The sequence below is a fragment of the Stigmatopora nigra genome, unplaced genomic scaffold (genome assembly GCF_051989575.1).
Source record: "Stigmatopora nigra isolate UIUO_SnigA unplaced genomic scaffold, RoL_Snig_1.1 HiC_scaffold_26, whole genome shotgun sequence".
NCBI lineage: Eukaryota > Metazoa > Chordata > Actinopteri > Syngnathiformes > Syngnathidae > Stigmatopora > Stigmatopora nigra.
This window is the reverse complement of record NW_027551605.1, coordinates 1,901,659-1,915,000: the sequence shown is the minus strand read 5'-3', so window position 1 is coordinate 1,915,000 and position 13,342 is coordinate 1,901,659. Positions and strand designations below refer to the sequence as shown.

Genomic DNA, 13,342 nt, shown 5'->3' with positions numbered 1-13,342 from the left:
CTGGAGTTCACAAAAATGTTCAATTGTTCCTTGTCACAATCCATCATTCCATCCTGCTTGAAATCTGCCACCGTTATCCCTGTCCCCACAAAGCCAACCATTGACAGCCTAAATGACCCCTGTGATCATGAAGTGCTTTGAAATGTTGTTCGCCCGCCATATCAAGAATACAATCCCCCCTCAGTTGACCCTCACCCGTTTTCTTATAGAGCAAACAGGTCCACTGAGGATGCTTTCGCCATTGCTCTAAAAACTGCACTGAGCCACCTGTAGCACCAAGGAAATTACGTAAGGATGCTTTTCATTGACAGCTTAGCCTTCAACATTGTAACACCGGATATTCTGACTGACAAACTCCCACCTTGGACTATGCTATTCCATCTGCTGCTGGGTAAAGAACTTCTTAACCAACCGACCACAAACTGTTAGACTTGGTCCCCACCTCTCTTCCTCCATTACACTGAGCACTGGCTTCCCTCAAGGCTGTGTACTGAGTCCTCTTCTGTACTCCCTGTACACATACGACTGTACACCAACCCACAAGTCAAACTCCATCATCATATTTGCCGATGACACCACTGTGGTCGGACTAATCTCAGGAGGGGATGAGTCGGCCTACAGAGATGAGGTCAACAAACTCTTCCTGGTGCTCGGTGAACAATCTCACACTGAACACCACGAAAACTAAAGACATAATCCTGGACTTTCACAAACACAGCACAGATCTGGCCCCACTCCTCATAAATGGAATATGTGTAGAAAGAGTCCAGTCCTTTAAAATCCTGGGAGTTCACGTCACGGATAAGCTTTCCTGGTCTCCAAACACCGCGGCCGTCGTGAAAAAGGCCCAGAAATGACTCAATTTCCTCATGGTACTCTGGAGGAACAACCTTGGACACTAAGCTTCTGGTAACCTTTTATTGGGCCACTGTGGAGAGCATCCTAGCAGACTGCTTCAGTGTGGTACGCTGGAAGCACGGCAGCAGACAAAAAGGCCATGCAGTTATTAACACTGCCCAGAAGATCGTCGGCTGCTCTCTGCCCTCACTGGAAGACATTACCAGCCCTCGTTACCTCAGCAGAGCCAGGAACATTGTTGGGGACACATACCACCCTGGTCACAACCTGTTCCAGGTGCTGCCCTCTGGAAGACACTACAGGTCTCACAAAGTACGGACAAATAGGCTTGAGGACAGTTTTTTTCCCACATCCATCAGGACTCTAAACTTGCGGTAACACGACACACAATCCCTTCGTGTGATAACTTTGGGGTGAAGTAACATGATAAACAACAAAAAGGTCACACCCTCTGCAGCTGCACTTCTCAAAACTATTGTCCACACCGAAACATTGAGCTCCCTTGGGATCCTGATGATTTTCAATTATTTTGAGAAACATCGACTTCTGAAAGTGGTTCACCTCAAACTTCTTTGGGAAGGTGTGGAGGACTTTCAATTGCTATGAGAAACATCGACTTCTTGAGGACTGGCTCACACGAGCTCTCTCAGGTAGATCCGGCACACCTATAATTGTTTTGAGAACTGAGATGCATGTTGTAAAATTTTATGTAAAAAAATGCGAGAGAGGCGGCTGATGGGAGAATGATCTAGGACCAAGACGAGTCAGGATCGATTCTCTCTTGCAGTCAGATGTCTGTTTTATTCGTGCGTGCATTTGGGAATACCTATTGGTGAACCTATCAGAGTCGCAATTAAACTCAGCTTCTTCTTCTTGACTTGGCGAAGCTCGTTCTCCTGCTTCTTCCATTTGCTAACCATGGATTCCCCCCAGCTGCTCTATTCCCATATTCCCCTGCATAATCGATGGCTTGAAGTTTGAACTGAGCTTCGTAAGAGTGTCTATTTTTATTATTCATTTTCGGGGGGCCTTAGAAACCAAACCAAAATTGTTTTGCAATAAACACATGCCCACACCATATACAGGTACCTGGTAGGCGTCTGACCCCACCCACATCTTCCTTCACTCTGTATAAGAAGCCTGTTGGCAAGAAGTGATTTCAGTCAGGCTTTGGGGCATACACACTGCGCTCCACATTATAAGGGACCCTGTATATTTTGGAGGAAATTTTAGACTTTTTAGTGCGTCTCATAGTCGTAGAAAATCGGTAAATACAAATTCATTTGTTCCCACGCTCCGGAAAAAACACCAAAAAAATGGATGTTACAATGAAAAAGTATTTTTATTGGTTGTAATTCAGCACCTACTAACAAAGTAACAAATAACTAGTGGTTATTATGTTTAATACTAAAATGAGACATTATTCAGCACAACACGCAGTGCGTGTAGGGGAGAGAGAGAAAGAGAGAGAGACTTGACGGATGCGCTAATAACATGACATAAACTTTCCTGAATATGGGATGGAATAAAGTTCTGATGTAATCTAAACTAATCTCTTTTTCCGCTTATCCGAAGTCGAGTTACGAGGGCAGCAGCTTCAGTTCTTCCGGGAGTAACCCAAGGTGTTCACGGGCCAGCCGCCAGCCTCCTCCCGGAAGGGAGGTGCCAGAAACACCGTTTTTGGATTGGATAACTTTATTCATCCCCTATTTTGGAAATTTCATTGTGGCAGTAATGAGAGGGTGATTAGACAGAACAGCAAAGCAAAAGCACAAAGCAAATCAAAGTAAATGGAATCATTTAATCATTAAGACATAAAAGCAGCAAGAACACAAAACGATCAAGAGTGGACGGAGCTGTCGCTTGAACGGCGCCATTTTGGTTGCGGTATCTAAAACAGAGACAGACTCAAAATGACGTTGTAAAGTTGGACAAATACTGGAACCACACACAGGAAATCTTCCACAAGATAGGTAACTTCTGTAGACTGATCGAGGTAGAGAATATGCATAGTCACTCTTCCAAGCTTATCCGCACAGTTCCTCAGTAGTCTGGAGCTGAATACAACAGTAGGAGAGTAGAGCCCCTCGACTCCGTTCCTCAGAAGTCTGGAGCTGAAGACAACAGTAGCTGAGTAGAGCCCCTCGACTCTGTTGCTGGTAAATGCCGACAGTACTTCCATCTTATCCAAGAATGGAATGGTTGGTCAGAAATGTTGCCTCTTTTGTCCAGCTCCGAATCTCCGGCGACACCGAGGTTTTGCTCCTTCTGCAGCGTATTGTAACAGCTAGTCCCATGTATGTAGGCATGGTTAAATGTGTTTTGTGTTTAATAGCATGTATGCAAATACACAATAAGGCCTTGGTGTCTCACAGGGCATTTTGGAAGTTAAACGGAGGCGTCCAGGGGGCATGCTGTTCAGATGTCTGAGCCAACTCATCTGGCTCCTCTCGATCAGGAGGAGCAGCCGCTCTACTCTTAGCCCCTCCTGGGACCGAGCTTCTCACCTGATCTTTAAGGAAGAGTCTGGGGGAAACCGATTTCAGCCGCTTGTATCCGGGATCTCGTTCTTTCGGTCATGACCCACAGCTCGTGACCATAGATGAGGGTGGGAACGTAGATCAAACGGCAAATAGAGAGAGCCTTGCCTTTTGGCTCAAGTCCTTCACCACGACGGACGATGCAGAGTCCGCATCACTGCAGACAGCGCCCTGACCCGCCTGTCGATTTCGCTCCATTCTTCCTTCACTCGTGAACAAGACCCCAAGATACTTAAACTCCTCCACCTGCGGAAGGACCTGATCCCTGACCCAGAGAGGACATGCCACCTTTTTCTGACTGAGAACCATGGTCTCAGATTTGGAAGTGCTGATTCCCATCCCAACTGCTTCACACTCGGTTCCGAATCATCATTAGCGAGAGCTGGCGATCACAGCCTGATGAAACCAAGAGAACTACATCTGCAAAAGGCAGGGATCAAATACTGAGGCCACCAAACCGGACCCCCTCAACGGCATGACTGTGCCTAGGTTTTCTGTCCATAAAAGTGATGAAAAGAATCGGTGACAGGGCAGCCCTGGCAGAGTCCCAACGCCCACTGGAAACAGTTCCGACTTACTGCCGGCTACATGGACCAGACTCTGACACCATAAAGGGACCAGAGTACCCCCCACAAGACTCCCCAGGGACACGGTCGAACGCCTTCTCAAAGCTTCACAAAGCACATGAAGATTGGGCGAAGTCCCATGACCCCCGAAGGACCCTGTTGTGTGTGTAGAGCTGATCCAGTGTTCCACAGCCAGGACGAAAACTACACTACTCCTCCTGATTCTGAGATGTGTCCTCCCGGCAGACCCTCCTCTCCAGTACCCCAGAATAGACATTCCCAGGAGGCTGAGGAGTGTGATTTCCTGGTAGTTGGAACATTCCCTCCAGTCCCCTTTTTTAAAAAGGGGAACAACCACCCTGGTCTGCCAATCCAGAGGCACTGTGCCCGATGTCCACGCAATGTTGTAGAGGCGTGTCAACCAAGACAGCCCAACAACATCCAGTGCCTTTATAAACCCACCGAGGAGCTTTTTTACCAACTTGGTGACTTAAACCTCAGAGATAAGAGTCAGCCCTAGAGTCCACCGATTCACACCATCCCGAGTCAAGATCAGCATCCACCATCCCCACTATACACTTTGTTGATGGTACACTGCTTCCCCCTCTGAGTCGTAGGATGGTGGAGTGAAATTTCCTTGAAGCCACCCTAATTTCATTCTCCATGTTCTCAACGAACTCCTCTGGTTTTTGCCTCAGAGATGTTCTGGGGTTGCCGCCACGACAGGCACCGACCACCTTGCGGCCGTAGCTCCAGTCTGTCGCCTCAGCAATAGAAGCACGGAACATCGTTCCCTCGGACTCAATGTCCCCCGTCTATTCTCGGACATGAGAAAAGCTCCGTAGGATGTGGAAATTGAAACTGCTTCAGACTGGAGACTCGGCCAGGCGCTCTCAGCACAGCCTTATGAAATGTTTGGGTCTCCCAGGCCGCACTGGCATCTGGCGCTCACCATCGGTAACCAACTCACCACCAGGGGGCGATCAATTAACAGCTCCGCCCCTCTTTACTCGAGTGTCCCCGACATACGACCGCAGGTCTGATGGTACGACCACTAAGTCGATTATAGAACTGCGGCTTAAGGTGTCTAGGTGCCAAGTGCACATATGGACACCTTTTTGCATGAACATGATGTTCATTATTGTCAATCCACAACGAGTGCAGAAATCCAACAATAGAACACCACTTGGGTTTCAATTATGGGGGCAGTTCTTCCCAATCAGTCCTCTCCAGGTCTCACTGTCATTGCCCATGTGACCATTGAAGTCACCCAGCAGAACGAGGGAGTCCCCCAAAGAGGAAGTGTCCAGCACATCCTTCAAGGACTCCAAAATGAGTGCGTGCTCTGAACTGATGTTCGGTGCATACGCAAAAACAATAGTCAGGTCTCGTCCTACCCTCTCGTCCACCAGGGTAAACCCCAACATACAGGCACCGAGCCGAGGAGCAAGAAGTATGGCCACCCCTGCTCAGCGCCTCCAGAGTGTCAGTGTCCAATCCCCCTCGATAGGACTGGTACCTGAAACGGAGGTGTGCGTGGAGGTGACGCTATGTTGCGCCGGAATTTCTCAACTTCACGCACTAACTCAGGCTCTTTCCCGACCAGATAGGTGACATTCTCCGTGCAAAGAGCCAATTTCTGCACCTGGGGATTAGAACGCACCTGACCTCTTTTGCCCCTCTCACAGGTGGTGAACCCGTGTAAGGGGAACGCACGCCATCTCTTTGGGCCGTGCCCGGCCGAGCCTCATTGGTCTACGCCTAGCCACCAGGCGCTCGCCATCGCTCCTCTCCTCTGCCCCAGTGACCCGCGCCCTGGCGAGGGAATATACCCTTCAATGGTTTTTACTCATCATAAGAGGTCTTCTGAGCCATTTTTTGTCGGGTCCCTTATCTCAAATTTCTCATATGTTGGGGCACTCGAATGTCAAGTTATTACTGTAGTTAGCTGGAATAGGATCCAGCACACCCCCTTTCTCGCCTGTCCATTTGTAGCTTTTATGAAGCAGACTTCAGATTATTTATCATTAAACTTAAATGAAACAATAGCCATGTTGTTTAGTAACGTGAAACTTCTGTTTTCCTTTGTGTCAACATTCGACAGGACCTCCTTCTGCGCCTCAGAATCTGGTGTACAACATAAACCAAACTGCACTGATGCTGGAGTGGAGCCCGCCTGTTGATGACGGAGGCCGTAGCGATGTCACTTACAGGGTTCAGTGTCGGTTCTGTCGGTGGGAACCTGAAGAATGTAAACCATGTGGAGCAAATGTCAGATACTTCCCTTCACAGTCACAATTACTGGATACTTTTGTAAATATTGTAGACCTCCAGGCCCACATGAACTATACTTTTGAGGTGGAGGCAATCAACGGTGTATCTGATCTTAGCCGGACGCAAAGGCTGTTTGCTACAGTTAACATTGCCACTGGACAGGCAGGTAAGGACTAAATCTAAGAATTTAAAAAAAATGTATAAAGGGCAGATATAGAGACAAGAGTTTCCTAGTTCAAAACTGATATAAATGGGCTTAATTGATTGCTGCAATTTATTTGCTGAGGCTAGTGTTAGTATTGAGCAAGTAAGGAGAGAAATGGTCAAGCTGTTTTGATCGCGAGACGTGAAAATATATATATATATATATATATATATATATATATATATATATATATATATATATATATATATATATATTAGTATGTATATATGTATATATATGTGTATTTATATGTATCTCTCTCTCTCTGTCTCTCTATCTCTCTCTCCATATATATATATATATATATATATATATATATATATATATATATATATATATATATATATATATATATATATATATATATATATATATATATATATATATATATATATATATATATATATATATATATATATATATATATATATATATATATATATATATATATATATATAAATATATATATATATATATATATATATATATATATATATATATGTATGTATGTATGTATGTATGTATATATATATATATATATATATGTATGTATGTATGTATGTATGTATATATATATATATATATATATATATATATATATATATATATATGGAGAGAGAGATAGAGAGACAGAGAGAGAGAGAGAGATACATATAAATACACATATATATACATATATACATACTAATGTGTACAACCGCCTCATGCTCTCACTCAGATTTTTCTGCGGAAGGAAGTTAAGGAGATCATTGGGCGATTTTCCTGCAAAATTGCCTATTTCATACATTACAATCAGTTCTGTTCTTAGCCAAGGCAGAAGTGTTCCGTGGCTTTAAGCTGAAGAAGGCTGCATGGGGGAAAGTGTTCTGGTCTTCCCAAAGTTTCTGCTGGTCGAGGAGGCAGAGAAACTTCAGTCTTTCGTGGTCTTGAAATCTGTTCCGCGTCTGGCAAATAATATCGTCCAGAATCCTGGCGTGGAGTTGATGGTAGAGCGCGTTTGACCTCTTTCTGTGTTTTTAGCACCCGCACTGCATTGAGTGGCCTAGTAGATTTCCTCATATCAGTTTCTCTTGCGTCTAACTGTCACAAAACTCCTTTTCTCTTCCAAGACAAAACTACATTCATTTTGTTAGTCTGTAGTATTGAAAAAAGCACATTTGAATGCTCAAAAAATCCATTAAATGTGTAAAGAAAAAACAATGTTGGCTCTTGGGATAAGGAAAGGTGTTTGGGAAGTTTCATTGCCTCATGGCTCCGTGCCTACATAAACCATATTTTCACACCTACAGGGCGCACTTAAAAGTGTAAAATTTTCTTTAAAATGGTTGATGCGCCAATCGGTCAGTGCGCCTTGGGGCACTGAATTTAATTTTTCTGTGGCCCTGACCGCTTTAGTGACTTGTTTTATTTTTTTCCGGCATATTACTTATTGCGATCAAGGCAGCGGACAATCACCTCAAAAATTGCCTTCTCGTGCATTCCAAGCATTAAGATAAATCCATTCAAAACATCCTAGGGGAGTGGCAGGGCATTTGATTTCCGTGTGCTCGCAGCGCTTTTAACCCTGAAAAACACTCAATACTCAAAGAAACAGCACATTAGAGCTATACAAAGGAAATGCATGAGGTGAATGACAACAGAATGTGGATGTAAACGCTTGGAAAATGGGACTGAAGCCATGGATCGAACACAATTTAACGCCTTGGGAGTCTGATTATTTTCTTTGACTTCTTCAATAGTTCCATGTGTCCTCCTGCTCCTATCACAATGATCCATTCTTTTCCTGGGACCAATCCTGGCACTTTGTCTTTGATGACTGATTTGTCTGCTCCAGTGTCTCATAAGAATTTTATCAGTGTTTGTCTTTCTCGCACCAGTAAGGTGTAGTATCATTTGCTGTCCCGGAGGGTGGACATGATTTTGGTCTAATCCTTCTGCCCGGCGAGCAGGGGATTTCTTCGTCCTCCCCATCACTTTCTTCAGTTTCCTCCTCCGTGTTAGGCTTCCGTTTCTCTTCCCTCTGGCGTCCTTTTTGATGTTGATTTTCAAGGTTAAACAGTGGGGGTCTCTTGTTCCCCATGAGTGGACATCTGCAGTCTCGAGCAAAGTGTCCTCTCTTTCCGAAGTTGTAATACTTGTCTTCTGGGTTTGCTTTTCTGGGTGGGCCGGGTCTTCCTCTGCCTCTTCATCTTCCACGTCCTTGTTGGTTGAATACTTCTGATGACGCTTGGTTCACCAATGAGGCTTGGGTCAGAGTATTGTCTCCTGCGCTTGCCTGTTTTTGGCAGTGTCTCTCCTCAGCATGAATCACACACTCCATTACATTGATTCATTGGCATGGTTCGGTATGTGACACAGTACTTCTGCACAAACCCTTTGATTGGGGGCTGCGGCTCTTCCAGGAACCCTTGCAATGCAAGGGACTCCTTGCATGCTTCGTTGCATTCGGACTCGGCCCATGGACGGTGGACGAGAATAGTTTGGTTGTGATCTCTGTTCACATAGAAGTGTGTTTGCCACTTCAACCATGGGATACACCTGACCTGGTGGTGCCCATGGTGGTGGGTCAGAGCGAGGTCCTTGGGACCCGACCACTGAAGGATAGAGTTGTCCTTCTCTTCTTTCTTTTTGTCCTCTCGTCTGCATCTGTGGGGAGACGATCGGACCCATGTCCATACTTCCTTCGTAGAATGGCCCAGGGGTGTCGGCCAAATGATATGGTGGGACTTTGGAACCCCTTGCTGGTCATGTGGTGGCATCTGCGGGCTCTGGCTCTCCTCCTATGGCTCCCCCTTGTGGTGGTTTTCTCTGCCAGATGTTTTCTTCTGCTCTGGCTCCATTGTGTGGTGTGTGAGGCACATTGTGTAGTCTGGGAGGAGCAGCCTGTTGAGGAGGTGACCCCCTCTCTGCGCAGGGGCAGTTTGAGCTGGTGGGGGTTGGTTGTAAGCTGAGCTACGCGCCCCAGTCTCCTCGTTTGGCCTAATATTCATCAAAGCGGCCATACTTGCTCTTTGTTCTACCTTCCTTTTCTTCTTTTTCACTCTCCTCTTCTCCGTCCACTCTTGTTCGTTTCATGTTTTTGCTTATTTTCTGTTGTAATGATTTGATTTGGTGATTCTTAATGATCCCATTGACTTTGATTTGCTTTGTACTTTGTGCTTTTGCTTTGTTGTTCTGTGTCCTTGTGACTGTATTGTCTAACTTATAACTATGCATTTTCTTGCTACTGTCACAATGACATTTCCCGGGATGAATAAAGTTATCCAATCCAATCAATTCTTCCTCGCTTGACCAAGCCACTTTTCGACATCTTCCAACTGCTTACATACTTTTTCTTGCTTCTTTTCTTTCTTCACGGCCTTCTTCACTTCTAATCTTCTCTGTATCACTTCCAATGGTTCAACTTCTATTTTTCCTTTCCATCCATGTTTCTTCGCCCAATCTTCTACATGAGCGCAGTGATCAGGAAAGTGCCTAAGCATAAACTTCACGTCGGGCGGGAGCTCTTGACTGCTTCCCAACCCCATTTTAAAACACTTTTACTTCACGTTCTTTTTCTTTCTCGTCACTTACTTTGTTATGAAAGTTTTATCTTACAGCTTATTTTACTCACCTCTTTCTACAAAATAAAATCTTAACTTTTCCCCCCCTTCCCTATGATGGTGCCGTTCACACTGCACCCGGTGGCAGTAGCTCTGTCCACTCTTATGTTTTTCATGTTTTACAGCCCTTCTATCTATTTTTAGATTACATTTTAATATTTCTTAATACATTCCTATTTACTTTACTGTGCAAATAGAAGAACAAGCGGTGAAATCGGGTGAGAACTGTCTGAAGCTGCTGTTTGTGTGGTTGTGTGCGTGCATGTGTGTCTAGTATGTGTGATTGTTTGTCTTCAACCTACACAAGGGACTATAAATGGACATTAGCCCTTGGCTACAATCCTACATGTATATGTTCATTAACATGAATAAGAATATTTTCATTAATATGTGCTATCCCTTATTAAATAAATCAAAGCAAAATCATGGAAAAATATTATATATAAATGGAAACTTGACTATCTCAAGTGACACCTTCAGCAGAAAAGTCATTTGAACGAGAATGAGAAGTGAGAAGGACAGATTTTAGTCGGATTTGTGCATATTCTAATGGCGTTTTTGAAGATGGGTGCTGGAGCCTACCCGTGCTGACTTTGGGCCAGGGGTGGGGGACACCCTGTATCGGTGGCCAGCCGATCGCAGGGCACCAGGAGACGGACAGTCATGCACACTCAGACCCATACCCACTCAGTACTCAGTGTGCTCAGGGAGGTTGTCTTTCTGCCCAGACAAACAAAAATTAGAGGGGACATTGTATGACACGTATTGAGCCTTTTTTTTTGTTTACACTAGATTATTTCATATTTATGGAGGCCAGAATTGGCTGTCAAATCCTAATAGAATAGTGATTGCATTTATGTACCTTCTCTAAGTGTGTAAACTCAAGCTTTGAGCATTTGTATGTATTATTGAGGAGTATGCCTGACCTGGAATGTTAGCTTGCTGCAGTCTTGACCTATTGAAAATATTAGGTGTTAATAACAGCAATAAATGAATAATTAATAAATATAATGTGTTTTTTAAAAACCAAAAGGTGTTCGTTAAACAGAAGATAATTACCTACCTTTTCTTTAAATTTGGTGTCAATTCGTGTCAAGCCATTTGACAGGCTTGGGAGCTATTGATCAAAATAGATGCTAATAACAATAATTACATTAATAATAACATTAATCTAAAATCATTATAGAACATGATTTATGTGTGTGTGTGTTAAGATGCTTTTGCTGTTTGTCCAAACTGCAACCTAGAGAGTTGAATTTTTTTTATTGTGGCCAGAAACGGCTGTCGGATCCTAATAGATATACCTTCGCTAAGTTTGTAAACTCAATCTTTTATCTGTTAAACAACCATTTAAAAAAAAAAAAATTCAATACTGTGACTATTGTCTTTTGGTTTTAAACAAGCAGGTTGGACCAGCGAAACCGGGCACCCCTGCTTGTATCTCAATAGGTCATGATCAAACTTTGCTTTACTCGTGCTGTCTTTAGAAAAACACGCTAGAGGCTAGCCTAACATACGCTAGCAGCTTGCATTACATATGCTAGCGGATAGCATACTATAGGCTAGCCTAGTGTCATGCTAGCGCCTCTTCAAACGAGTCACCTTATGTATTGAAAAAAACTGAAAATATTCCCGCAACTGAGACTGCGCCCTATCAGACGGTGCCTTTTATTGGTGTGAAAATAAGGTACTTGGTTCACCCCAGTGTAGCATCTCTCCACCTTCAGGTGGCACAACAGGATCTGACTGTTGTTTGCACTTACACACTAAACAGCAGCTCGGACATCTGATCACCCCTGGTGGTGAGCTCCGATGGTAGGGGAAGATGCCAGTCTGCCTTGGCAGGTCCCAAAGTTTTTGTGAGGGTGAACTTTTGTGAGTTTTTGGGTGCTGGGAATGCCTGGCAGACTTCCCTGTCTCACCTCCGACGGAGCTTCTGTCATATCCAGGGTGTTAATATCAGTTAGCAATTAACATTAAATGATAACAACAAAGTCCACAGAAAACCGGGACTATGGGACAACATAGTGGTAGCAAATAATACTAAAGTAGCACCCTTAAATGAGAAAGTGCAGTCTTGCAGCCTGACAAGATGCGCTGGAGGATAGAGTTGGGAGCATTGCAAAGTGCGCAGCATCCCTCATTCGTTAACCATTGGTGGAGTTTACGAGGACAGGGAACCGTGTCGTAGGTTGAACGAAGGAGGAAGCTGATCCTTTCCTGTGGTATCTTCCACCGGTTGGACCATCTGACGTTTCGGAGGACAACTCCATCCCAGGTTGTCCAGCTTTCTTGACCCTGCGACACGGCCTTTGTCTTATTGCACTCTTCTCCCGTTCTTGTCACCTCCCCCACCACCATCTTCTTCCTCTCCTTACGATTAGTTTTGGACCAGAATCGCTTCTCCCCATCCTAGCCCTCATCTTCCTGCCGGCATTCTCCCTATGATCTCCTGATGCTGCAGTCTATTGATGGCTTGTTTAACCTCTGCCAGGCCATTCCACCTCCAGTCAGTGGGAACCTTGATGTTGGCATTCCTTACTGACTGGTCAGTGGACTCTCCAAGCTCGAGAACCAGCCTAGACTTCTCTTTCCTGTAGCCCGGACTGATAGCCTGCAGTGGCAGTTGTAGTGCATTCCTTCCATAGTTTTGGAAAGGCACCATGGTAGACCTTGCCACTTTCAGAAGAATAAATTGGTTTTTCCATTCATCTTTCTCACTGTGGATGACCAGATCTTGCTCATTTTCTAGGGCTACATTACCGTTGTGTAGAGTATACATTTGTAGCACCAGAAATTGAACTTTCCGGGGAATTGGCTTTGCTCAATCTTTGACAGGCCATCAGTAAGTTTTCTCATGGTGGTCCTCTCCATCTGTATATCAGACGGCTATGCAGTCTACTTCTTCCCTAGACTTTTGATGTGTTGCTCAGACAAAGGTGGTGTTGTCATTTCTGACCTCTCTTCTGAAGGACAGGATATGGAATTTGGGGGGTTTGATCCTCATCCTGGCCCAAAATGTCAATTCAGCAGTCGAGATGTGCATGCTGCTGTGTCAAGGAGGCTGCTGAAGTCGTCAATGGGAGTAACCTTCGTCCAGATGGTTAATTTAATTCCTCCAACCATTTGTCTTGCCCCAATGAGGATTACCTCAAAGGCTACCACAAAGAGGATTGGAGATATGGCGCACCCCATTGCAATTCCTAGTTCTAGCAGCTGCCACCTGGTGGTAAATTCCTGGAGGGCAAAGCTTATCTGCAGGTCGCTAAAGTACAGTGCTACACGCTTTTTAATGCA

General features: G+C 44.5%; 1 protein-coding gene across 5 annotated transcripts in view; it reads left to right on the top strand.

The window, feature by feature from the left end:
- epha7 (eph receptor A7) overlaps positions 1-13,342 on the top strand; it is a 59,871-nt gene that overhangs the window by 12,074 nt on the left and 34,455 nt on the right. For all 5 annotated transcript variants that reach the window (XR_013325110.1, XM_077711472.1, XM_077711469.1 and 2 more), the window contains exon 5: positions 6,069-6,404. Coding sequence is in view for 4 of the 5 variants with exons in the window: in XM_077711472.1 (XP_077567598.1) it covers positions 6,069-6,404 (336 nt within the window). In the remaining variant the exon portion in view is untranslated. The remainder of the gene's footprint in view (positions 1-6,068; positions 6,405-13,342) is intronic.